Here is a 27,959-nt window from a genome sequence, read left to right as displayed (position 1 = left end):
CATGCGTCAATTCATTTCAAATCCTCCTACATTTCAGTACAATTTTCCATTGTTACAACCTCTCGATTTACTACAGCATCATCTGCAAAAAGCCTTCGTGAACTTCTGATGTTATCCACAGGTCATTTATATATATTGTAAATAGCAACAGTCCTACAAAACTCCCCTGTGGCACACAAGAAATCATCCTTACTTCGAAAGACTTCTCTCCATTGAGAATGACATGCTGCATTCTGTTATCTAGGAAACCTTCAATCCAATCACACAATTGGATAGGTAGTCCATGTGCTCTTACTTTGTTCATTAAACTACTGTGGGGAACTGTATCAAATGCTTTGTGCTCTCACAATTGTCTTGACAAAATGGAACCTCGTGGCAATCTACAAACCCTCCCAGAAGATCACCTAAAATTAGCCAAGAATGCTTGTGAACTGCTGGAAAAAGCAGGTATTTATAGGATTCTGTGTAGCTGTGAGGAGGTGTATGTAGTTACTACAAAAAGAACAGTCAAAAATGACAAGAAGAGCACAAGAGAAACTGCAGAAGGGGAGATACTGACAGATCAGCTGTCATGTGCAGTCAGGAGACCACCACATTCGTTTTGATATGACTCATAGACTGGCAGCAACAAGTGGATACCCATAAAAGGCTATACAGAGAGCCAATACAGATTGTTAAACACACCAGAAATTTCAGTAGGAAGGAGGAGGGCATAAAACTGAGTGACACCTGGATCCCAGTGCCGAAGATGTGTTCAAGTCTTCCACCATAGGGTGACAGCAACAACAGACAACAGCAACCAACAATGGACAGTTTTGCCCAGACATTAAAGCATTATATCACTTCACTGTGCACAAGCATGCATAAATGGAATTGTACTGAAGTCAGTAGTGAGCCAAGGGGTAAATAGCACTCTCAAATGATCCCCCTAAAAAATCTCCTCACTGGAGGGGGACATAAAGGGTTTCAATGTGAAATCCATACAGCCATGGCCTAACAGCTCAGAGTATTATTTTAATTGTGATTCTGACTGTTGTTTACAAAGACGTGGTGACTACATTGAAAAGTAGTGTCATGCATCTGTTTCACTTTTATGCGTAGTACAGCATTTAATAAAAGTTACTTGGCCTGCCATAATAAAGTGTAAAACTTTTTGAAGTACCCTCATACACTGAAGAGCCAAAGAAACTGGTACACCTGCCTAATATCGTGTAGGGCCCCAGTGATCATGCAGAAGCACCGCAACACAACATGACGTGGACTCGACTAGTATCTGAAGTAGTGCTGGAGGGCATTGACACCATGCATCCTGCAGAACTGCCCATAAATCTGTACAATTACGAGGGGGTGGAGATCTCTTCTTAACAGCACATTGCAAGGGATTCCAGATAAGATCAATAATGTTCTTGTCTGGGGAGTCTGGTGGCCAGTGGAAGTGTTTAAATTCAGAAGTGTGTTCCTGGAGTCACTCTGTACAGTTTTGGACATGTGTGGTGTCACATTGTCCTGCTGGAATTGCCCAAGTCTGTCGGAATGCACAATGGACATGAATGGATGCAGGTGATCAGACAGGATGCTTATGTGCATGTCATCTGTCAGAGTCGTATCTAAGACGTTTGAGGAGTCCCATATCACTCCATCTGCACACACCCCACTCCATTACAGAGCCTACACCAACTTGAACAGTCCCCTGCTGACATGCAGGGTCCATGGATTTATAAGGATGTCTCCATATCCGTACACATCGATCCACTCAATACAATTTATAACAAGACTCATGTTTCCAGTCATCAACAGCCCAATGTCAGTGTTGACGGGCCCAGGTGAGGCATAAAGCTTTGTGTTGTGCAGTCATCCAGGGTACACAAGTGGGTCTTTGGCTCCAAAGGCCCATATTGATGATGTTTTGTTGAATGGTTCACACACTGACACTTGCTGATGGCTTCACTTTGAAATCTGCAACAATTTGCAGAAGGGTTGCACTTCTGTCACGTTGAGTGATTCTCTTCGGTCCTCGTTCACCCCATTCTTGCAGGAGTTTTTTCCAACCAAAATGATGTTCGAGATTTGAAGTTTTACCAGATTCTTGATATTTATGGTACACTCTTGAAATAGTCATACAGTAAAATTCCCCCTTCATTGCTACCTCACAGATGCTGTGTCCCATTCTTTGGTGCTTCAGTGTATATGTGTTAATTTCAGAAACAACAATCACTGTTCCTTGATTTTCTATAAGTAACACATTCCAAGATCCAATTCTAAGTTCCTGTTTTTTTGCTCTCTTCTTACAGAGCATAAATCCATTAAAAGGTTTCTTGCTAGCTTTTTCTGATGGTGATACTTACGCAGTGTGTGGATGTTAGGCGCCACACACAATTTCCAACATGGAGGATGAAGGTCAGATTTACTATCAGTGTGAAGAAATGAACAAGTATGGTATTTAATCAGGGTATTTATTTTCCGCAATTGCATTACTGTTACAAAGATATAAAAGAACAGGCAAAAACCATCTCAGACACTAATGCTTGAATAGCAACTCATACAGTAATTACTCACAAACAAAAACAACTTTTGTGTTCCATAAAATAAAATTTATCTGTTTTCTTCTGGGTTTTGTATTCAGTTGCTACAACTAGAAGCTTTCCAATTATTCATGTGTATTATTTATATGTTCTTTAGATGAGAGGCATGCATTGTAAGTACACTTGCTTCTTAACCTAAGGATACAATAATTCCATTAAAAAGTGAAGGACTAAACTGCTTAGAAACAAATGCTAACTTAAGTACCCAACTCAAGGCTAATGTAGCTGGAATGTGTTCAATGTCTAAGAAAACATACATTTAACAGTAGAAATGTGCGTGTGTGTGCATGTGTGTGTGTGTGTGTGTGTGTGTGTGTGTGTGTGTGTGTGTGTGTGTGTGTGTGAGAGAGAGAGAGAGAGAGAGAGAGAGAGAGAGAGAGCAAGAGATCATATGTGAATAGACATGGCACTAACTGAAATCCTTAATAACATGCAATTAAGACAAATTACATCAATGATTTTAAAACTAAGTAGAATGAACATTAGTTATTTGGTGATAATTTTTGCAGTGCCACATTTTATGCCACACTACACAACCGCACTAAGAGACATGCCACCATTTCTCAGTACCACACCTGACATTTTATAATCTCTCAGGAGATGGTTTTTCGCTGGTAATTTAGCATGAAGAACAAGTGTGTAATTTGAACTGTGTCCTCTCTAAAATGTTTATATCTGAACAACATGAAATATTCTGATATTTCACTCTCTGTAAATTCTCCATGCGGAATTAAGAAAGAGACTGACTGATGGTTAATGAACATACAAGAATCTATCATTGACTATATGTACAATATATAAAGATTTTATATTACGCTCTTAATGTGAATGAAATGTGAAGTATTCCAGTTTCAAATAATCATTCGCCAGCAGCTTTCTAATACAAGAATCAGATGTCTGATCTAACTACAAATTTTAATGCTTTTAGTAAGTCACATCGCCATTTAGGGGTGCAGTCATATAGTCTGGAAATGAAACTTGAGTTTTAAGTTTGACAAATATATATAAAGGAACTGAGGCAATCATGGGAAAAAAAACAAATGTTTCCACTTCTCAAAAATATTTTAGAGCATATACAAAGCAGCAAAGGCTAATGCTCATTTTTTGAGGCATCAGGCATTCTCCGAAAGGTCTGCTGAATCAGTTTTATTATGTAGGGCACTTTTCAGTTCCATAGCCAATTTGTATCCAAGTTCTGGTCGTCTGTCTCTTCCTTCTACCATGCTCTTAACCTGTAAAACAACAACAGATTTAATATAACATGAAGAAAATGAAATATGAGAAGAGTAAGAAAGTTGCAAACATTATTTTTTCCGTACGTCTGTTATTTTTGTAAACATGATTTTTTTAAATATGAGCATGTTTTTTTCTCTATTTCATTCAAAGTAAATACCATCTGTGCTGTGGATAAGTTACTGTATAGCAATTATTGAAAGAGGTGCATTACATGTGGTGGTGGTGGTGTTGTCTGGGATCTAATATCATATGAAGAAATATTAATCACTGACCCATTTTTCAGTTAACCTGAAAGAGACTTGGACATATCTAACATTTATTGGAGTGGAAGCTGTACTGGAAACCAATTACAACAATCTGTGAACAAAGGGACTGCACAACCAAGCAGATGTAACTGGACCTACAACAGTGAAGTTACGTAAATCTCAACTCCCTTCTTTAATTTTCTCATCAGAGTAGGAAACAGTGACAAAACCAATTATCAGTGACTCTTGTTTGTGTGAGAAACTGTTTTGCTGTTAAATTGGAGTCAGGCACTCAGATTCTGACATTCAAGGAAGGACTAAGTAATCAAATCCTTACTGTCAAAAATGAACTAAGTAATCAAGTTGCAATCACGAATTCAAAAATTGTAACATTAGATGACAATCACAAACACAGAATCCAGAGTTCAACTTCCTGATCAAAGAGGAACTGATCTGGAAATAAACTTGTGAGGTGAAATTTCTGATTTAATAAGTAATTTATGTAAAAAAGTTCAATTTGTTACCATTAGTTGCAAAACAAAACTTTGCAATTTAAATGAAAATGTTGTTGGAGTCAAAAAGACCAGCAGTGAAAAAGACTACGAATGTAAGAATAGTGAATCATCTTTCGAGAATTATTTGTTTTATGTTCCAAAACAATTGTGTGATTTGCATGAAGGTATGCTGCAAAAACTTCTTTGAGTCATGTTGCAACGTTTTGTCTAACATGACAGTGAAAAGTTTTCGTGCATGTGGTAGTTTGCATTCTTTGATTTGCTACAACACTGTAAAGACAATTTTATTCCTGACATGACTGACAGTCTTAAAATTAAATTTGTGAAAATATGTTTCGATGGGACTGTACTATTGTTGGAAAATATGTCGTGTACACAGGATTTAATGTATCAAGATTGTGAAAACATTTTCTTAATAAATTTTGGTCAGGATCGGGACAGGTTAGGATTACAAGTTAATTCATCAACTGACCAAGTTACAGAGCCCACACAGGGGGCACGAAAGAATCTCGTAAAACAATTAAAGAAACTTGTACAATTGCACCAACTTTTTGACAAATTCACACATTGAAGAGAAGGTTACCTGAAAATGTTCTATTGGTTTTGTGTGTTAGCTGAACAGTTTCTAAATCTCTAGTCAAGTTGTATAGGGCATTGGAAAGAAATAGCAGACCACGAAAGAAGTAACATAAACTGGAATCATGATCAACATATCAATCAGGGTGCTAAAATCACTGAGCTAGTAAACTAAGAGTCACTCTGTTGGAGGTCCACAATGTGAGAGCAAGGAAAATTAAATTTAAGACATGGACCAATAATCATGGCTGTTATACAAACCAAAATAGTAAAAGGATAAGTACGCTAGAGTGGCAGGTTAATAAAATTAGAGTGGACCAAGTGTTCTGGAGTAATTTCCAGTAAAATTGGGTTGAGGAGCAAAGTAAAGTAGAAACAAAAGTCCTAATTATAAATTACACGAAGGGGATCTATAAAACTTTTACAATATGGATATGACAAATTTTTTAAGGAGATTAGTGAAGATAAATTTTTATGAGATCTTTTCTGAAAGTGAAGAGGTAATGGAACATGTGCATAATGATAAACACATGGTAGATGAAAAAACAGTTAGTACCTGTAATGTAAGTGATGTTCATCATGAAGGAGATTTCCAAGTAATTAAATAGATGAAAATGTAGATCATTTTCTTGGGTTAAATACAATTTGTAGTGCACCAACCATATTCGGCCAGAAATGAACAGATTAGGAAGTAGAATTCAGCATCACAAACCACAGGCAAGTGTAGACACTGTGACTTACAAAATGCAACGTAGCTGGCAAGTGTTGTGAGGCAAGCCGTCCTGTCAAGGTGTGGACACAGCTGACTCATCAGTACCTAAGCAGAAGAACATGGATGCCTTTACACACCTGCAGCTGTAGAAATGTTTACCATATGTGCTGCAAGGCACACTAAAGCTCGAGTGAGTGCAGTCTGAAAGCATACAAATACCGAGCCATTTTGTATTACAGTCCCTTTCCTTACCATCACAGTTCTACTATTACAAAGCTGTGAGGCTTGGAGAGCCATCCAGGATGTCATTCGAGAACCACAGTTTGACTCTACAACAGGGCAGTCTTCCCTGAAACCATGGGAGCTGGAGCTGTCACCACACCAGTCTGGAGAAGCAGTTTGCCGGCTACCAAAACGGGACAGTGGTCTGAGGCCATTACACCAACTGCTCGCCACCTGCTGGACAGTGCTTGTGGTGTGAGCTGCACCACACTCTTGCAGCCATAGCTAGGAGGCTGCCAGGACCAGAGTTGTCGCTAACAGAAGCAGCTGTGTCACGTGCCGTCACTCAGCCAAAGCTGCACCCTGTCAGCATTGCTGGATGACAAGAGACAGGAGGCCACTGGATGCCTCAGCTATGGCACTGCTACCTGTACGAGACCACGGTTGGGAGCTGCAATAAAGCTATTTGGAAACTTTTGGCTGTTTGTCTGGCACCGCACAGCGTCCCCCTGCACACTTCGGACCCCAGGCCGCTACAGATTTGTTGGAGAAGAAAGATACTGATTCTATGTTTTTTTATCGAGTTGACAGAGGTAAGTGAAAACGTGAATGAAGTTGTAAATGAAATGTCTGAATCCATCATATGGACAAAGTCAAATGAAGCACATAGACTAGTTGGTCCAGGTATAGGGAACAAATACGTCTGTAAGTTGTCTGGTTAATCTATAGATTAACATTCTGAAGTTAGTAACAAGAGATTTGTGTGCAAAGTTTGGATAAATGTTGGGAAGATCTATTTAATAACTTAATTTGAGAAAAAATTGCATTTTTGTGTAAAGAACTTTATCTTGATTGAAGAAAAGAGAACTGTAATGAAATCTATGAATCATGTCACAAAAAGGCACAAATGAATGAAGATTTGACTATATTCTTTGATAACTTGTCCAATGATAAGAATAGTGTAAGTGGCAGTGACAGTTCTGATTCAGAAATTGATTAGATGAACAAGTTTAGTGACTTGACCAGAAGAAAGAACAAAGGTATCCAAAATAGTAAGGTTATGTTACTTATGTAAATTGGAGTTTATTCAGGCAGCACAATTTCTGGAATATCAGAACCTTTGAGTAATAAAATTACAATAAGAACTACATTGAACTGGCAGTGGTAGAAAATAGGTTGTCATTTGTGAAAGAGGGAAATTATGTAGTAGAAGACAATACAGAATTAGTAGAAGACAATACAGAACTAGAAGTTGAAAGAGAAGAGTTACTGAAAACTAAACATAAACAACTCTCATGGATTGGGCCTTGGGCCTGTTCCAACTGGCCGACTGTTGCCTGCAAGGCAGTATGAGGAGTGATTTACAATGGTGGGAAATGTGATAAGCATGTTGTCAATCCTTCCAGCAGTTATTGCCAGTGGATGAACCCTGATGGTGCTGTAGCTCCTTTATTCAGGGAGTTCCTCACTCAGCCTCACAAGGCCAAGTGAAGCCCGTTCCACACCTCCTTACGTCAGAAAAAACCAAGGAAGTATGGTGAACGGAACCTGGGTCCTTCCAGACAGCGATGCAAACCATTCAGTTATGGAAATGATCACATGAACTATTGCGGAAGAGTATCTGAAACTGTAGGGGTGAATTATGAACAAAAGAATGAGCTCAAAGGTTTGTTATGGCAATATATGGACACTAGGTACTGTACAGAATTTTGAATGTGTACCGAATGTGAAACCTCATAAGCCATTTTTATAAAACCATGTAATGTACTATTTACAAGAAGACCAGCTGTTGGAAATGAGTTGCAAAAGATTTGAAGGCATGATATAATAAAAGAAGTACCACTGATTATAATAATATTTCAGTAGTTGTGGCAAAATGTGATGGACGTGTGAGACTTGCCTTTGATTCCAAGCATTTCAAAAAATCCGTACATCAGAAAATTACCATCCTGAAAATAGAAATGAGTTATTACCTAAGTTTGAGTTTATTAAGTTGATGATAAGTTTTGATTTAACACTGCATTTTTGTACAATGGTAAATTTCATCAGCATTGCATTGTGTCCTTTGGTTTAAATGTTTCTGCGGCAGAGTACATCAAAATCTTGGGTCATGTTTTAAGCCATGAATTGTCTTCTTAATTAACCATAAATGTTGATGACACTTTGCTTAGCAGTCACAGTTTTAATGAGCATTATTTATTATTATAAGATAATGAGCTAAAATTTTTGGACATTGTGTTACTGAAAAAGGTATATTGCCAGACATTGACAAAATTAAAGCCATCACTGAGTTTCCAGTACCTAGAAATAAGAAACAATCAAAGTCCTTCTTTGCCATGTGTGGATATTATAAAAATGCATTAGTAGTGATGTTGCCAGACCTTGACAAAATTAAAGCCTAGAAATAAGAAACAATTAAAGTCCTTCTTTGCCATTTGTGGATATTATAGGAAGTGCCAGACCTTGACAAAATTAAAGCCTAGAAATAAGAAACAATTAAAGTCCTTCTTTGCCATTTGTGGATATTATAGGAAGTGCATTAGTAGTCTACGTATGAATGCTCCTTTTTGCATGACTTTTTAAAAAAGAATTCTGTTTGGGTATGGGATCAAGAGTGGCAAGAAAATTTGAATTTTATGAAATGTGTTCTGTGTAACTGCAACAGTGTGGACAGACCACATTTATCCTTGTGATCTTATCTATCTTGTGATGGTAGTGACTAAGGTCTTGGTGCATATCTACTTCAGATGAAACTGTGAATGAGAATGATAAACACCAGTCAATTGCTGTTGCTATTAGGATGTTCCAAAAACATGAAAGAAATTACACTGTAACTGTGAACGAATTGCTAGCTGCACATTACATTGACCTTTTACTAAATTTAAAAATTACCTGTCAGGGCACAAAACAACTGTGTAATCAGACTACATGGCCTTACGTTACTTACAAGAACGCAAACTGTATTATAGCAGGTTAACCAGTACAATTTGACTATGAAACTAGATATGCTATGGGATCTGAAAATCTACTTGCAGATGCACTGTCTCGGTTGCCTACACAAGGGGACAAAAACAGTACTGAGGAGGAGGAGGAGGAAGACAAAAGGGATTGAAGATGAAAAAGTAATAGGGACCTTATGTAATAACATTCATAACAACCAGAATTATGGTGATAATTGAAGACTACTGACGAGTTGTGCTGGCACAAGGGATTCTGACAAAGTTGATGAATATGACAAAATACACAAGGGAATTCTACTTCGAAGAACCAGTTTAGACTCATATAACTGAAAACTGTGATGGCCAGAACAGTATGTTGGCAGACTTATTATGGACACTCCTGAAAGCTACGGTGTTCAAAATTGCTTATACAAGTTACAAGAAAGTATATATTTTTACAATATGGCAAAAAGGGTCAGAAAACAATTTCAACCTGTGACAGATGTCAATTTGTGAAGGTAAGTGTAACAGAACTTGTCATGGATACATGCGGAAAATACTTCCAGAAAACCTTTTTACGAAAGCCACAAGTGTAGCAGTGGTTCTGAAAATAGAAAAGGATTACTTTATGCACTGAAATTAAAAAAATATAACTTTATGGAGACACTGCACTACTGAAAAGGTATACTGCTGGACAAAATTAGAGCCGCTGCAGAGTTTCCGGTACCAAAACCAATGAGCAGCAATGTCTGATAATGGATAACAATTTGTCTCAATATCATGGAAGCCACTGACTCAGAGATCAGGAATAAAAATCATTTTAATATCTGCTTATCATCTACCCAGTAATCTTGCAGGGAGCTGCCTGAGACAAACTGGTAGGTTGAGCAGGACTTAATGCAGTCACAAATACGCATCCTGGAGTGAACACTTATCCAACTTTGAAGATGAGATGAACAGTTTGCAAGATTCCTTCACAAGCTCTTCACCATAAATGAAATACTATCTGACTAAAAAAGTGGCTAATCTTATGGATGGTCTCATTGAAATTCCGAATGTAAACCTATTTCAGCACAAGGAATAGAAGTCATTGTAAGAGAAGTAATGAAGAAACCAGGTGAAACACAAAGAAGGAGACATGATGCTAAGGTTAAAATAACACAGTCAAATGTAGAAGACATGGTTTTAGGCTCATGAGAGATAGCCGAGTTGAAGAAATTTTTTGACAGTTACATAGATCAATCTGAGATATTTACCCAAAATCTAGAAAGCTGTTTGGATTAAAGACTATTACTGAACTGAAACCACACATTCGGGGTGTTTAAAAAGTTGATGATTACATAAACTTAGGCTGCAATTTTTGCTATTCACCTAAAGGAAAACTTCTCACTAAAAAATCTTGTCAAATGTTAATTACAGTTACTCTATTGTTTACAAACATCCTTGAATGTAGGTGTAAAGATACATTGTTCCACATTACATCAACAATTGGTGTTCTGTATGGATTTTGTCATATTCAACAGAAAACCTCAGGGGAACATACACACTTTGTACATTTTGTGTCATGGCAAGCACAGAGCTTCAGCTGTTGTGGCACTATCCAAGGAGCCAATATTCGATTTCTGGCTGCGTCAGAGATTTTCTTCACTTGTGGACTGGGTGTTGCGTTCTCTTCATCATCATTTCATCCTCATCAACCAACATGCAAGTCATCGAAGTGGCGTTGCATGCACCTTGTAACCGATCCGCCCGATGTGAGGCCCTAGTCACACACACATTTCGCATTACTATATCCTGTCAGTCTACTGATGTTAATTCCTTCTATAAATACTATTCTTTTCTATTAGTTAGTAATTATTAATTATGTTAATTTATGCTCAGACTTGCACTATTTTATTACAAAACATAAAACCATACATGAAATTACAAAAATTGAGAAAGATACACATTACATCTTTCTACTGAGAGACCCATGTACCGCTGAATAGAATTTTGAATATCCAAATGTTATGAAGCTACTACGATTTTACTGCATTATGAACACTAATGATTTTCTGATCCTTTTAATGCAATAGAGATGACATTTATTATTACCTTGAACATTAAATATAAAATATTTGTCTATACTCTGTGAGATATTAGGAAATGGGATCTGCCATCTGTAACTTGATCTTGACGCTATGTGATTACATGCTCTTGGCTCTGCTGTATAAAAATACATACATTACGTTCACTTTGAAATATTTATGAACTACACTGATTGAATATTACTGTTGTATATGAGGGACTGTAGAAAGTACAGTTAATGAGATTTACAGTTTTTACTTGAACCTGTTATTACTTGTATTTTCAATATTTTCACTATGTGCTGATATGATATGTCAGTGTATTTAGTTACATGGTATATGTTTTATTTTGTGTAGGCCTTTTTATATTTTCTCATCTGGTCTCGCGGTTAAGGCGCTCAGTCCGGAACCGCGCGGCTGCTACGGTCGCAGGTTCGAATCCTGCCTCGGGCATGGATGTGTGTGATGTCCTTAGGTTAGTTAGGTTTAAGTAGTTCTAAGTTCTAGGGGACTGATGATCACAGAAGTTAAGTCCCATAGTGCTCAGAGCCATTTTCTCATCAATTGGTATACTTCTATACACATTGTCTGTGGGATAGCTTGTATTTTTTCTTTATCTCAATCAAAACACTGATCATAGATATAGGGTGAAATAATTAATATCATTAGCTTTACAAAATGTCTTGAGATGTAAATTGTTCATGCATAACTATCTTCTTATGATACTTGTGTCACCTTACAAATCTTTTGATTTGTCACCGTTATTTATTTATTTATTTATTTTATACTGTCGCCGGTCTTTTAACATGCACCTTGGTCTTGATTTAATATATTACGGTGTGTACTTTAAGATAATATTTATGTTAACTTACTAGGTGGAAGTAAGGACGTCAGAAACATACTAATGCAATGAATGAAAAACTTTATGGGGAAAGAACAACAGTTTTGTTAAAACTAGTGAGACAATTGTCATGATAATGTTCTTTAAGAAGTGTTACATTGATAGTTGGGAAAAAACTGTAAAATTAGGGGGAAAATGTTCTTTCAAGTCAGACCACATAGTGTGACAAATGGAAATCATCAAATGATGTAAACTACGAATGTTCTTGTCATGATCTCATTACAGCAAAGATGAATATTTAAGTTGCAACATTTATGATACTCTAATGGATGGTTATGTAGTGAATATTAATGTGGTAATTTCATGATGTTCTCAGGTAATTGTAAGAAGTGAGGAATATAATGGAGCATATGGATTTTTTATGAATTATTATGTGCTAGAGTTTAGAGCTCTATTATAATGATGAGGATGTTTAAACTTAAAATGTTATATGGATGAATATTGTGTGATAATGATGAGGACAGATGTTGCAATGAATTGCAGTGTATTCATTAAATTACGTGGAATGTAATTACAGAGAAGTAATGGCAATATTGTAACCAGGTAAAGGTCTCTTCATTGATGAGAGAAAATGTAGTAGGCTGACTGTACTTCTGACGGTACTATAAGGGAAAAGAATTGTACTGCATAGGTGAGTGTGTTTACATCGTCCATCCAAGACTCAGGCCTCAACAGTGAGTTTACATTTCACGGCATGTGGTTGCAGCTGTAGCGGTTATAAAGTTAAGTACTGTCAAAGATATTTGTGCACTGTATTCGAATATTCAATTTAGTAGTTTTCAATCATTTATCCAAATATTAACATTTTGTTTACATTTCGCAGAGTGCAGCTGCAGATGTAGCGGTTCATTCTGACAAAGTTGTTTGTGCACTGTTATGCAGTTATTAAATTTAGTAATTTTCAACAGTGTCTCATGGTGTTTGTGGTGAAATAATGGCTTAATAAACTTTTGGAAATGTTCACCCATTGTGTTTTTTAGAGTTGTCTGTGCAATGAAGTCGTTTAGCAAATTACGTGCGGTAGTTTTCAGCTGATGTTTCTTGTTGTTTGTACTGAAACATTTCAGTAAAGTTTTTATTCACTGTTTTCATTTCATTGAGTGTTCCAGTGGCAGCTTGAATTTTTGGTTTTAGGTAAGAAATTGTGTGATGTTTTTGTGGTATTGGTATAAGTTGTGGTTTGGTAGTATTAATAAAAGTTGTTGCTTTCTTAGTATAGAGAGAATTTCAAGGCCACAATTTTTAGTTCTTTAAATAGTTTTACTGTTGTAATTGAACTCAGGTAATGTAGACATTTAGATTTTTCAGTAACTGTTAAAACTTTACCATGAGTGAGAAGTAGGTTTGTGAGTAGTGGGTTACATTGTGGGATCTGTTCAAAAAATTTTCACTGGGGGGGGGGGGGGGGATGCACTGGGAAAGCCAGTGGGCATTCTAGCGAGATTCTCTCCTGGGAATGCAGAATCTGTAACAGAAATAAGTTGATAGAGGAGCAGAAGTGTAAGATCTGTGCCCTTCAATTCAGTTACAAGACACAACGGAGGAACTATATAGGTTGAGGAGGATGAAGGGTGCTGAGGAATGTGAACTGGCACTTGGTGAGGAGGAGATATTCAGACAGTTGTACTTTGCATATATGCAATGGATTTGGATAGAGGTCCAACTGTCAGTGTTGAGTGGAGAGGAGCCTCTTGTAACTGTAGGTGTGGGAAACACGCAGTAGTCCTCAGCAGTCAGGAAACCTAAGTTAGTTGCAAATTCTAACAGAAAGAAGAAGGTTCTCTTGCTAGGTAGTTCACACGGTAGAGGTGAGGGCCAGCAGTTGCAGGAAATGTTGGGGAGTGAGTACCAGGTCACCAGCAATGTGAAGCTTCGTGCAGGGTTGAGTGACAGCATAGGGGAGTTATGTAGAAATTTTATGAAAGAGGATCAGGTAGTGACTGTGGATGGAGCAGGGAATAATCTTGATAGGGCAAGGGAAAACGATGTAGGTGGTGACCTGGTAAAGATAGCTACTCAAACTGGTGACACAAATGTGCATTTCGGGCAACTGTTTCAGTGTCATGATCAGCCTCATCTTAATGCTGCTGTTACATGTGTTAACATGTGGCTGAAGAAGGCACCAGTGGCAGAGGGCATGGCTCACATTGCAGTGGTACCAGTTGAGTCTATCGATAGATTGGGTTTTACTAGGCATGGCTTGCACCTCAATGGGTATGGGAAGGGGAGGTTGGCAAAGCTTACAGGTGACAGTGTAGTAGGTGGTGGTGGTGGTGGTGGTGGTGGTGGTGGTGGTGGTGGTGAGATCACTCATGGAAAATTTGATGTAGTAGTTGATGTTAGAGCTGCATCTTTTTTAGATAAGTATACCTGCTTAAAGGAAGTCACTCTGATAAAGGAATCACCTTTATAGGAGGTCAGGTCTCCAAGTAGAGAAGGAATTAGCATATTTCGTCAAAATGTAAGAGGTATTAGAGATAAAGTTAGTGAACTGCTTATAGATGTTGACTCTGACATTATTGGTACATAGGAGCACCACTTAAATAATTTGAAAATTCAGAGGCTTCCTTTATCAAGATACAGATTAGCTGGCTGTTTTTCAAGAAGTTCTTTGTGGAGTGTGGGAGTGACCACATACATAAAAAACAGTATCCCATTTGAGTCCGTAGACATATCATGGCACTGCACTGAATAGATATTTGAATTTTGTGCAGGGGCAGTTGAATTTAATGAATCTAAACTTCTAACTGTTGTTGTTTATAGGTCCCCTAACTCTGACTTCAGAGCATTTCTGCTCAAGCTAGAGAAGGTTCTTGGTTCACTTTATGGGAAGTAACAAAAATTAGTTATATGTGGTGACTTCAATATTAATTTTGTATATGACTGTGCAAGAAGAAGGATGCTGGTAGATCTCCGAAACTCATATGTATTTTTTCCAACCAGGGTGCAGGGAACAGTAGCACAGCCATAGACAATATCTTTTTTCATTCTTCATTACTAGATGGGCATTCTGTTAGTAAAAGTGTGAATGGCCTGTCAGACCATGATGCACAAATTTTAACACTAAAAGGCTTTTGTACTCAAACAAACATTACATATAATTACGAACTTCGTAGCAAAGCTAATCCAATGGCAATAGAGAATTTTTTAAACCTCATTAAGGAACAAGAATGGTAGGATGTTCATAGTGCCAATAACATAGATGACAAATCTAATGCTTTCCTTAACACATTTCTCATGTCTTTGAGAGTTGTTTTCCATTAGAACTTTCTAAACAGGGTACCAGCAGTAAAAGACAGCCTGGGTGGTTGACTAGTGAGATAAGGATATCATGTAGAACAAAGCAGGAATTATATCAAAATGTTAGAAGTAATCACAATGAAGCTATAGTAGCGCATTGCAAACAGTATTGTATGATGATTAAAAATATTATTAGGAAGGCAAAGAGTAAGTGATATACAAACAGAATAGATAATTCACAGATTAAAATTAAAACTATATGGTCAGTTGTGAAGGAAGTGCGTGGTCAGCAGCACAAGGTCGACGATATAAAGTCAGTTAGTAGTAAATAAATTTCTGTTACTCATAAGTCAGATATATGTACAGTATTTAACAATAATTTTCTGAACATTGCTGGTGAATTAAATAAAAACTTTGTTTCTACAGGGAGTCATATAACCCTCTTGGTAAATGCCTTTCTGAGATTGATGTCTGAAATACTCTTCTGTGATACTGACAAGGGGGAGATTGAGTCAATTATTAAATAACTGAAAACTAAGGACTCTTATGGATATGATGGAGTGCCTACCAGAATACTACAGTATTGTGCTGCACATGATAGCCCTGTACTTAGCTATATTTGTAATTTTTCCTTTATGAATGGTAAGTTTCCTGAACGATTAAAGTATTCAATAGTAAAGCTGCTTTATAATGACGGAGAAAGAGAGAACGTTGAAAATTTAGGACCTACTTCTATGCTCTCATTATTTGCTGAAGTTACTGGAAAGGCTGTGTATAAGGATACTTGATCATTTTGTATCATATAATTTGCTATCAAATGTACATGTTGGCTTTAGAAGTGGTTTAATAACTGCAGATGCTATATAGTCTTTTCTCTGTCAGTACTGGATGGATGAAACAAAAGGTTTCGAATGCTAGGCATATTTGATTGCGTCGATCACAAAATATTCCTCCAGAAGATGGACCGTTATGGAATTCGGGGAGTAGCTGACAATTGGTTAACCTCTTACTTTAACAACAGACAGCAAAAGGTCGTTATTCACAGTGTTGAGAATGGCTGTGATGTGGGGTCTGAGTGGGGTACGGTAAAATGAGGGGTGCCCCAGGGCTCAGTGTTGGGGCCACTCCTGTTCCTTATATGCCTTCTAGTATTACAGGTAAATGTAAAATATTTCTGTTTGCTAATGACACTAGTTTGGAACACTGTGGAACACTGGCTCTGTTTCAAATAGTGCAGTTTATGACATACGTTCATGGTTTGCAGAAAATAAATTAACGGTAAATCACAGTACCACGCAGTTTTTACAGTTTCTAACATGCAATTCAACATAAATATGATTAGTGAAACTGAACAGTTCAAATTTCTAGGTGTTAAGATAGATAGTAAACTGTCGTGGAAAGCCCAAAATCAGGACCTTGTTCAAAAACTTTATGGTGCCATTTTTACTATTCAAATGGTATCTGAAGTAAGCGATTATTCGACGGAAAAATTAATCTACTTTGCTTATTTGCATTCACTTATATCATATGGTATTATATTTTGGGGTAACTCTTCCCATTCTCAAAGGATATTTTTGGGTCAGAGATAGACAGTTCGGACAATAAGAAGTGTATGTTCGTGAATCTCTTGTCAACCCCTGTTCACTAGTCTGCGTATTCTGACATTGGCCTCTTAATATATATATTCCTTACTGCCATTTCTTGTTAGCAATATCAGCTTATTCCCAAGAATTAGCAGCTTTCACTCAGTTAATACTAGACTGAAATCCAATCTGCATCTGGATCGCACTTCCATGAATCTTGTGCAGAAAGGTGTGCAGTATACTTCTGCATCCATTTTCAAGAAGCTATGACAAGAATTCAAAAATCTTAGCAGTAATCCATGTACTTTCAAATCGAAACTGAAGAGATTCCTCATGGGTCACTCCTTCTATTCCGTTGAGGAGTTCCATGAAAAATTAAGCTGATTCCTATGTCATATTTTTGATTGCATTTACTTAATCCTATGGCTTGTCTGTTTTTGTGTCCATAAACATTTTATTTTATCTGCTATTACTTTTATGTGGTACTTTCATGTACTGACACATTCCATGACCTTGGAGATTTGCTCCTCAATTTTGTCCTATGGAACTAGACATGTAACATAAAAAAAAATCTGATAATTTCACTGTGACAAATATGTGTGATACTGTGTTGATGAGAACAGTTTGAAAAAACAACTAATAATGTTAAAATCCTAATATAAGCAGAAACAAATTGTGGCAAATATAAATGATGATTATAATGAAGAATGTAGGAAAAGGTATGTGCGGGTGATATTACTGAAAAATATGAAAAAGCTTTGCTAAATTAAATTTACTGTACATGAACAGATTACACATACGTAGAACGACACACTTAAATTATTAGAAGTCATATTATGACATATTTCAGTGAACTGCTATGGTTCTTTCCACTTATCTGTTAATGTACATACCAACTTTTGACATTTTATGATGCTATTTTGTTGTATATAGAATTTATGTGTACTTGTAGTTGTTATTTGAACATGTAGTACAATATATTTTAAAGATGTTTCTTGCTTGATATAGGTACTTATCAACATTGATTAATACTGACACTTGTACACGTGTTGAATGTGTGGTACATAACGTAGAAATGTAATAATCTGCTATACAGCAAATGATTTGAGTGTCCACTCAGTTGTGATTGCATTTGTCAAATAGATAAATAATGTTGAACATCCACTAAATTGTGACTGCATTTGTCAAACAGGCAGATAATGTTGAAGATGGCCATTCCTTGACACATGAAAATATGTTAGGAACAGTTATGAGACTGGAAAGGTTAGATGAAACTTAGTTGTGTGCAGCAAATCCCACAAAATACTAATGTAAAGAATCTTCAATGCTGTACTGCACAGATTAAAATTAGATGTTGAATTATAAACAATTTAGCAAAAGGTGTAAACCTGACAGAGTGCTGTAAAGGAAATTAATTATGATTTGTCTGAGACTACCTAACTTCATATATGAAACTTGCTTTAGTGTAATAATTAATAAAACAATGTGTGTCTTCCTGTTGATTAAGTTGTTTACTGTTAAGAAATCTCACCTCAAATTCTATAACCTGTTTGTCCATCAATTTTTAACACTACCATTTCAGTTACTTGTTTTTATTGTGTGTATATTTTGTCATGTGATAGGGAACTGTGACTCTGTGTAGAACAATTTGTTGGTGACTTGACAAAGTAAAATACTATTACAATTACACTTGATTGGATGGACATTATGATGGAGTTTTAATGAAGGAAAGGACAACAGAATGAAGGTTAATGACCATGATGGTTGGTAAAGGAGCAATCAGAGGAACCAATTATGAGTGAACACAAGAATACATCTGCTGTAAACGCTTGCACTTCTAACGTACTAAAGAATTTTTTAAGGTAGAGGTAGGCAGTGAAAGTTGTAGGACATGTTGGACTTTGTAGCTTGGGTGAGCAATTAAAAATAATATTAATGTGAAAGTTCTATTAGTACTACAATCAGTAATCAGAGAAATTAAGAATACAGAAGATATGATGATGAAACTGTTTTGTTTGGTAGTTACTGACAGTACTGGAAGTAGTACCTTTTCTACATACAAGCAAAACCTGCAGACATTGTTGTACCCCTGGGAAGAGTTAACGAAGTCAACATCACGAAAATCATTTCCCAGTTTCATTCAAAATAACTAACATCCATGCTGTGGACAAGTTATTATATTGACACTATTGATGGAGGCATGTTACAACAGGAAACATGTTAAAAAAAGAAGGGGAGGAGGTAGGTTGTTACCCTGATGACCTAATGTTCCGTATACAAAAATATTCAGTAAAACTTACCTGAGTAGAGTTCACAATGACACCATTGTTTGATGTGACTGTGTTTCTAGTCTTCTCAATATCTCTCAGATCAACTCCACGACAACAGTCATCAATCAGAATAGTTCGGTATCCAATAGCTAATGAATCAGCGGCTGTTGCCCCTTTAACACAGAAAGGTAAACATGTCGCTAAAAATGTGATTAACTGAGAAGTAAATAGGTGACTTCTCAAAAGACAAATCAATAAACAAATGACAACTTCCCTATCAAATATTTGTAGAACTCCAACAAACACATGTCTGCCAAATGTATCCAAAATTAATAACAAAGGAAAATATTTCAATTACTGGAAATGTTTAAGCCTTGCATTTGCTCCTAATAACATACTGTACAATTGATGAGATAAATACTGAAGCGTTCTCTCTTCAAATTCAATTGTCCTAGAGGACAAATTCCATAAACATCCACTATGATCAATGATGATAAAGTCCTGTACAATACTTAACACATTAGTCATTACTGCAGTTTTTGTACCTGCAATTCTTCAGGTGAAAACTGCCTTGTCATATCGAGCAGCACAAATAGGCTACACAAAATGACTGATATAGTTCATTATGAAACAAAACATTTGCATAGCAATATGAAAATTGTCATTAGGTTATATTTTTTTCCAAATTTTAAAGTTCATAAAAATATATTGAAGTCTTTTGTATATTATTTGCTGTCATTTTCACTATATCAAATTGCTTTGGCACATGTTCACACTTGGATGTCGGGGAAGTTTTGAAAAGTGTAAGGATGTCCTCAAGGTGTATATTTTCTTTAACTGACAAGCTCTGACATTCACATTCAACATAAGGTGTACTAACTGATTGTTACTGTCTTCACTATAATGATAAGTACCACTGTCACTGACACTGAAATGTGAAAGTTGGTACTTCAGTTATTTTCACTCTATTATCTCCTGTGTTATTCTATTTATTACGCCAAAGTAGAAAAGAAGGAAGAAATTAAACTGCAGGTGGCATCAGGCAGATGTGGTGACTCAGGTATGCAGCAGAAAGAAACAATGAACACTGAAGGTTGATTGCGTACACGAGCATACGTTGCTACAATGGTGCCAATCACAGGGCACAAGTTACACATTCAACAAGATGTCAACTGAGAGAGAGAGAGAGAGAGAGAGAGAGAGAGAGAGAGAGAGAGAGAGAGAGAGAGACAGAGAGAGAGAGAGAGATTCAGAGATTCATTAGCTCTTGTTACTTAAAGCAACAAGCTTTATCTTGGATGGAATAACACCTTTCAGAGACTTAACTGTGCAGTTACAGAGGCTGTAACAAACCGTGAAGCAAACACAGCAGAATGAGGCCTGCCAAAACTAGTAAGGAGCAGACCATGTTCAGGCATAACGAACAGTCTCACATATTCACCTCCTGCCCATCTCCATAAATATTGCAGTTCTCCAGCTCTGAATTCAGTTGCTCATTTGGATGAATGGTGTTCATACCGAAGCACTCAGTTCAATAATTATTGTAGTGTAGTGACATCCGAGTATTAGATGTTCCAGCACTTCTCGTGAACATACTACTTGCTGTTCCCAAGATGGCAACATCCAAGTAACCATGACCTGCTGCTTGTGGGACTTCACACTGTCTGCCACTTACCACATCACCAATGTGACTGAGGGTACCTTTATGCTTATCACACTAATATCATCATCACATCTGGGTGAGAGGGTCATCCTGTGCCTCTGTTCCTGATCACGCTGCAGGCACTTCCAGATGCCTAGAGCCTACCTGCATGGTATGGTCATGATCAGCTGATTACATGACTTCTGATAATGCTGTTAGTTATTACTCTCATGTTCCATCGATCATTTTGCACGATAAATCGTCATGATGTGGAATGAGTCATTTTACATTAATATTGCAAATTAATTTGTACATCTATCTGTACTCTAAACATCACCATATAATTATCCCCCCCCCCCTCCTCCTCCTGAAATGAAAACGAGATATACAGACTGAGTCAGCAATTCCTACCTACCACCTTTTACACATAACAAACATAGAAATTCTTCTACAAAACATTAGTTGTCAGGGATAAACTTTTTCAATTTACTTTCAAATTTTACCTTGCTGTCTGTTAGACATTATATGTCACTGAGTATGTGGTCAAAAATTTTTACTGCAGCATTGTGCACCCCTTTCTGTGCTAAAGACAACCTTAATGTTGAGTAATGAATGTCATTTTTCCTTCTATTATTGTAATTATGTACCTCATTGTTTCTTTTGAACTGAAGTGGATTATTTACAACAAACTTCATGAGGGAATAAATATACTGTGAAACAGTTGTCAGAATGCCTAACTCCTTAAACAGATGTCTACAAGATGATCATGGGTGAGTACCACATATTATTCTTACAGCACGTTTTTGGGCAATGAAGACCTTCTTTCTTAAAGATGAGTAACCCCAGAACATTATTCCATATGACATTACTGAATGAAAATAAGCAAAATACGTCAACTTACTGATTTCTCTCTCCCCAAAATTTGCTGTGATTCTAAGTGCAAATTTGGCTGAACTCAGTTGTTTTAGGAGTTTCAAAACGTGTTTTTCCCAATTTAAATTCTCATCAATATGGACACCTAAGAATTCAGAAGTTTCCGCCCTAGGTATTATTTCTTCACCATGTGTTACACTTATTGCAGTACCCCTAGAGGTGCAGAACTGAATATGACGTGTCTCTGTAAAATTCAGGGTGAGACCATTCACAGAAAACCAGTCAATGATACCTTTGACAGCTTTGTTCACCAAATCTTCTATGTCTGTATGTATACTGGGGGTGATTACAATACTGGTGTCATCTGCAAACAGAACTAATTCTGCTTGTTGTACATTAGACAGTAGATCATTTACATATATGAGAAACAGTAGTGGACCCAAGATTGAGCCTTGGGGAACCCCGTATGTGATTTCTCCTCAGTCAGAATTATGTCCCTGGATTCTTTTAGTTGAATTACTACTACATTCCAATGGGCCACTGTGGGTCATCATCATCTTCTGGAGCAGGATCAAAGATGCCTCTGTTCTTGGTCATCGCTGCAGGCACTTCCGGTGCCAAGAGTCTACCTATATGGTGTGGTCACGATCAGCTGATTACATGACTTCTGACAGCGCAGTACAACCCCAATGGGCCACTGTGGGTCATTATCATCTTCTGGAACAGGATCAAGGAGGCTCTACCACAGTGTGGGAGCATAATTTCAAGCTATGGCTTCGCCTGCAGACTAACAGCCCACACCACTTTCACCAAAATGTTGGTGCAGTGGCCTTGGCAGCCAGCTGAGCTGACAAATGGAGTCAGGAGGATTTCACCGTGTCACTGGCATGAGATGTCAGTCAAGGCTGACAAGAAGATTCAGAACTATAAATGTGAATGAATAAATGTTAACTTGCTAACCATGCTTTACTAGTGCCGAAAGACACTTCACAGGTTTCACAACATCATTCAGATAACACAGAGGTTTCTGTGCTTGGAACTCCTACAATTTAGAGTCAGAAGTAGTTCTTCGGCGAGGTCTATACAACATTGATGTCCTGGAGTGATTGACGAACCAGCTACAACCACAATGTGCTTAATCTGAAGAACATTTTCTACTGGCCCTTTTATATTGTCATTTTGTTATGGCCAGAACTGGATGTAGAGATTGGCATGCAATGTGGAAAGTGACTTTTGTCAAACCTGAAGAACCGGTAGATCTAGTCACGATTTAGAGGTAATTGTAGGGAAATTTATTTGGTACCTGTGAGATGTGAAAGCTGTAGTTTAATTGGGCATTGTGTAGCATATAGTAGAATGGAACCAGTAACTTGCTCCAGATGTTATGGTCATGCAGCACATGATTGTACCAAGTGTTATTGGGCAACGATCAGGCGTAAAGATTACTCAAGATTATTTGTATACATTTTGGGTGTGATTATTGATTTTTGCTATTGCTTTCAAATGAGGAAGTGTTTAGTTCATATTAGGTTTGCAAGTGCAAAAGTAGTAATACACTGCACAGAGATGCTGGAAACACTTTCAGCTAATACAAATAATACTGTAGCCATTCCAATGGAGTAGGCATCAAAATTGTGAGAGGATAATACTCAGCAGAGGTTGATTACTGATGAGTTATGCAAGCAACTAGAAGTCAGGTTCAGATGATGTTAAGGCAACAGTGAGTGTACTCTCCTCCTCCACAGATCCTTCAGTAGCTAACCTAATAACACCCTTCTCTGGTAAAACAACAGAGGACATGGCAGTGTTCATAAATGGTGTTTTAGCCACAGCCGAACTGAGTAATTGTTCAGATGAAATGAGTTTGCAGATGGCCAATCTACTTCTAACGGGTGAGGCTAAAACATATGTGGTGTATCAGGAAACACTTAACAAAACTCACACATTTGAACAATTAGCCGACGGTTTATGGCAGAGATATTGTAAACTGAACAGCACTAGATTTTTTATAGAAAAGTTGAGCAGATTAGTGCAGAAGGCCAGTTAAAGTGTCAAAGCCTTTTCTGACAGAATATGAAAACTGAATGTGCAGAAATTTGAGCTGACACAAAATCCAGAAGCAGATTCACTCATGCACAGAGAAGTGGAAAATAGGGCTCCAGACATCTTTCTATGGGGAATTCCAACAGAATTTTCACGTAGAATCAGTACAGGATATCTGGATGATTTATTGCAGCAGTTTGCTTTGTCATACACTTACAGTAAATCGACACTGTTACAAAAGTATGCAATAATCGACTAATCTTTGCTTCTGAAAAAGAATGTTACTGATGTGGGAAAAAGGGACATCTGAAGGTACGTTGCCAGAACACTTTGGCCACAAGGAAACAAATGTAGACACAAGAAACAGGTTAAATGAAACAAACAGAAGCAGGAGTTAAAATACAAGTGGGAATGTTTCATCCATCACGAAACATTCCCAGTAAACCATAATCTGCAAATACACGCACAAAAATGGTTTGCTGCTTAATGGGCTTAATCAACACATGTGTAGGTCATTAGTCTAGACCTCGTGGACGGGAGCACAAACATTCCAAGGTACAAATTATGTGGAGTAGGAATTAATGACACGGAATCATTTCAGACAACACGGCTCAGCTTTAAGGTAGGAACTAAAGAGTTATGTGAGCACATGTAAGTGTTGACAACTGTCAGACAGGGACATTGTGTGGCTCTCAGACTTGACTTCCTGGACAGACATCATGCCAGAGTTAATGTTTGGTAATGTGGGGTTGAACTTAAAAGGGAATTCATTTTCAATGGGTGTAACAACTGCCAGACTTCTAAGGTATCACCAACCACCAACTGAACTGTGAAAAGGTGCATTAAAGACAGTTTCGGATGAGAAGGTACTTGCATGTACAGGCAAGTCAATTTGGGTAACCATGGATGTTGACTTAACACAAAGGGTATTATGTGTGGTTGAGCCCCTGCAGAAGATGAGGCATTAGATGGAAGGCATTGTTTTATATGAAGAAGTGTAGAGTGCATAAGCAACGTAAATGGTGAATTTGTGGTTCTGGTAAACCTGGATAATTTTGAGATGGTCAGTGTGAGTCTCTTGAAAGGATTAATAGAAGAAACTTTAGAGATACTCAATGAGGATGATTTGGATAGATCAACAGATAATCACAGCCTCAAGCAAACCGTCAATGCATCTGCACTAGTGCCTGGGTTCTTCACTTGAAAGACAGTGAATGGCAAGATATTGAAACTTTGTCGTTAGAATACTCAGACTTGTTTATGTCACATTGTCCATTGCCAGCAACACCCGGAACACAACATTGCATTCCAACAGGTGGTAATACACCAATCTACAAGAAGCTATATACAATATCACAGCACCTACAACCACTGGAAGACGAATTTACAGATGAACAGCTAACTGAAGCCATTATCGAAACTTGTGATAGTCCCCGGTCAGAGAATATTGTAACTGTACCAAATAAGTCATCCAATGAAAACAATAAGTACAGATTCTGTTGTGACTACTTTTTCCTAAATGCACGCACTATAATAGATGCGTATCCAACCTTAACATCACGGAGACATTAGACAACTTCAGCAATGTATATATTTTTCAACAATGGATATTAGAAGTGGTTATCAGCAGCTCGAAGTACATACAGAAGACAGAGCCTATAACAGCATTCACAGCACCGTCAGTTCATTATCAATACTGCATGATGCCATATGGAGTAACAAAATGCTCCTGATTATGTTCCAACACTTGTTAGACAGACTACTTCATGGGATGAAACCAAAGAGATGTATGGTGTATCTTGCCGACATAATAGCTTTTTCCAGATATTTAAAAGAGCATTTTACATGCTTGGATGAAGTATTCAGCAGACAGAGAACAGCATGTCTTACACTTAACATAGAGAAGTTTCATTTTGTATCAGAAAAAGTTAATTACCTCACACATATTACTGGTCAAGAGGGACTAAGGGGAGATTCTCGTCTCATGTCAGTTGTGCATGATTTTGCAACCGCCTCGCACATATCACTGGTCAAGAGGGAGTAAGGGCAGATTCTCATCTCACGTCAGCTGTGCATGATTTTGCAACACCAAAGACAACAAAACAGTTGCAATCATTTCTTGGCTTATGTAATTATTATCGTAAATTTGTAAGGGGATTTACTGAAATTGTGCAACCATTAACTCAGGTACATCACAAGGGAGTTAAGTTTCAATCAATGGTCAGCAGAGCATCAGGAAGTGTTTCAGAAGCTGAAGAAACAACTTATGTCAGATCCTGTGTTAGTATTCCATGATTTCGAGAAGGAATTCATGATTTTCTGTCACGCTTTGAGGGACAGTCAAAAGAAAATTGAAGATCTGTCAATGGGACCATGGAGTGGTTCCAGTCAAAAGTAATCACCATATGTGTCAAGACATTTATCCCACTGGGAGACGAGACAATCAATGCCTCTTTCGTAGAATGTGGTTGGCCGCTGGCGGATCACAGTGAAGTAGCCAGGCAGTATGGGGGATATTGTAGTGTTTCCAGCCAAACCACTGCAGTGTAGCCTTCATCTGATTGGCAGTGTGGGTTTGGCATTATTGTGCACCTGAAATAATTCTGACAACCTAAGGGCAAATGGCAAAGCAAATTGTGGAAACTTCCCACATCTCCCCCACAAAAGAAATACAAAGCTGTTCACACAAGTTCCATTAAGGTCATAATGACCTTCTTCTTCGACTGCAGGGGGCCTCCATTCGATGAGGTCCTCGAGCGTGGAACAACACTCAGTGTGCAGCACTATTAAGACACGTTGTAGAACCGAGCGAGGTGGCGCAGTGGTTAGACACTGGACTCGTATTCGGGAGGACGATGGTTCAATCCCGCGTCCGGCTATCCTGATTTAGGTTTTCCGTGATTTCCCTAAATCACTCTAGGCAAATGCCGGGATGGTTCCTCTAAAAGGGCACGGCCGACTTCCTTCCCCATCTTTCCCTAATCCGATGAGACCGATGACCACGATGTCTAGTCTCCTTCCCCAAACCAACCAACCAACACCTTGTAGAAACTGTGACATGCCATAAAGTTAAAAACACCCACAAATAATATCTGATGGAATCATCCTGTTGCATGATAAAGCTCACCCCGACGTTGCCAATCAAACAAAAGCTATGCTTGAGTGATTTGGTTGGGAAAAACTGCAGCATCCTCCATACAGCTGGGATCCTTCACCATGTGATTTTCACATCTTTAATTAACCTGAAGAAAGACATGTGTGGACGTCAGTTTCAGGTGGACGAGGAGGTGCATGAGTGGGTGCGGTTGAGGATCTGTCAACAGTTGACTGTGTTCTACGTAACAGAATTGATAGTCTTGTCTGTCAGTGGGAAACCTATCTTAATGTGTGTGGCGATTACTTTTTAATATAACCATTCTGTGATCATACAGCGGTGGGTGTTCAGTTTTCATTTCACTGGTCCTTATAGAAACAGTGCCTTAAGTTGTATTCTGAGTCAGAATTACAATGGAAAGGAACACCTGCTGGTATACATATCCTGACAGTTGAACAAGGCTGAGGAAATTACTTAACAACTGAAAAGTAGATGTTGGCAGTAATATATGGAATTTCTTATTTTTGTTATTATTTGTATGGTTGAAAACTTAAAGAAATAACAGATCATGCATCCTTGAAGTGGTTGTTAGGCCTAAAAGAACCTTCAAGTTGGTTAACAAGATGGGCATCCAAACTGAGCAAGTTTGATTATGTTATGGTTCACAAGCCAGGAGTAAAGCATACAAATGCAGACACCCTTAATAGAAAAGTAGCAATATTACAGTCACTAGGCAAGTGTTGCAGGTTGGAAAAATGCACATGCAGCTGACAGTAAATGTCAATCATTTAAAACACAACCTCAGTTTGTAACACATAAGGGCTTACTGTGCAGGTCTGCAAAGTGCAGTCCATCCACTGTGGTTCCCATAACACTCAGAACGAAGTATTCCAACAGGTACATGACATGTACTATTGGGTCATGGGGGTAGGAGGACAACTGATAAACAAACTGCGAAAAGATTTTGATGGGAAACACAGCTTAGTGATGGACAGAAACGTGTTAAAACCTGCATCCCATGACTGCAGATAGAGACTGAAGTTATCAAAACTACAGTTACAGAGGAAATGGTAGGATTTGATGTGTTTGCACCTTTCAACAGAACTCCTGCTGCTAATAAATATTTACTCATGATGATTGATCATTTTTCGAGATATCTAGTAACGGTCACAATCTCAGATCAGAAAGTTCGTACTGTTGCACAGGAAATGGTAAATAAT

General features: G+C 37.7%; 1 protein-coding gene across 6 annotated transcripts in view; it reads right to left on the bottom strand.

The window, feature by feature from the left end:
• Window positions 1–2,454: 2,454 nt before the first annotated feature.
• The window catches only part of LOC124554896 (nicotinamidase), a 328,203-nt gene continuing 302,698 nt past the window's right edge, over window positions 2,455–27,959 (bottom strand). For 4 of the 6 annotated variants that reach the window (XM_047128580.1, XM_047128581.1, XM_047128582.1 and 1 more), the window contains 2 exons: window positions 19,118–19,260; window positions 2,455–3,814 (listed from right to left, as the gene is read on the bottom strand). In XM_047128580.1, coding sequence (XP_046984536.1) covers window positions 3,695–3,814; window positions 19,118–19,260 — 263 coding nt within the window. In that variant the 3' untranslated portion in view covers window positions 2,455–3,694. Of the gene's footprint in view, window positions 3,815–10,574; window positions 10,790–19,117; window positions 19,261–27,959 lie in introns of those variants that run through there. The other 2 variants (XR_006968484.1, XR_006968485.1) reach the window with 2 other exon arrangements.

The sequence above is a fragment of the Schistocerca americana genome, chromosome X (assembly GCF_021461395.2).
Source record: "Schistocerca americana isolate TAMUIC-IGC-003095 chromosome X, iqSchAmer2.1, whole genome shotgun sequence".
In the NCBI taxonomy this organism is placed as follows: Eukaryota; Metazoa; Arthropoda; class Insecta; order Orthoptera; family Acrididae; genus Schistocerca; species Schistocerca americana.
This window is presented reverse-complemented; position numbering and strand designations above follow the sequence as displayed.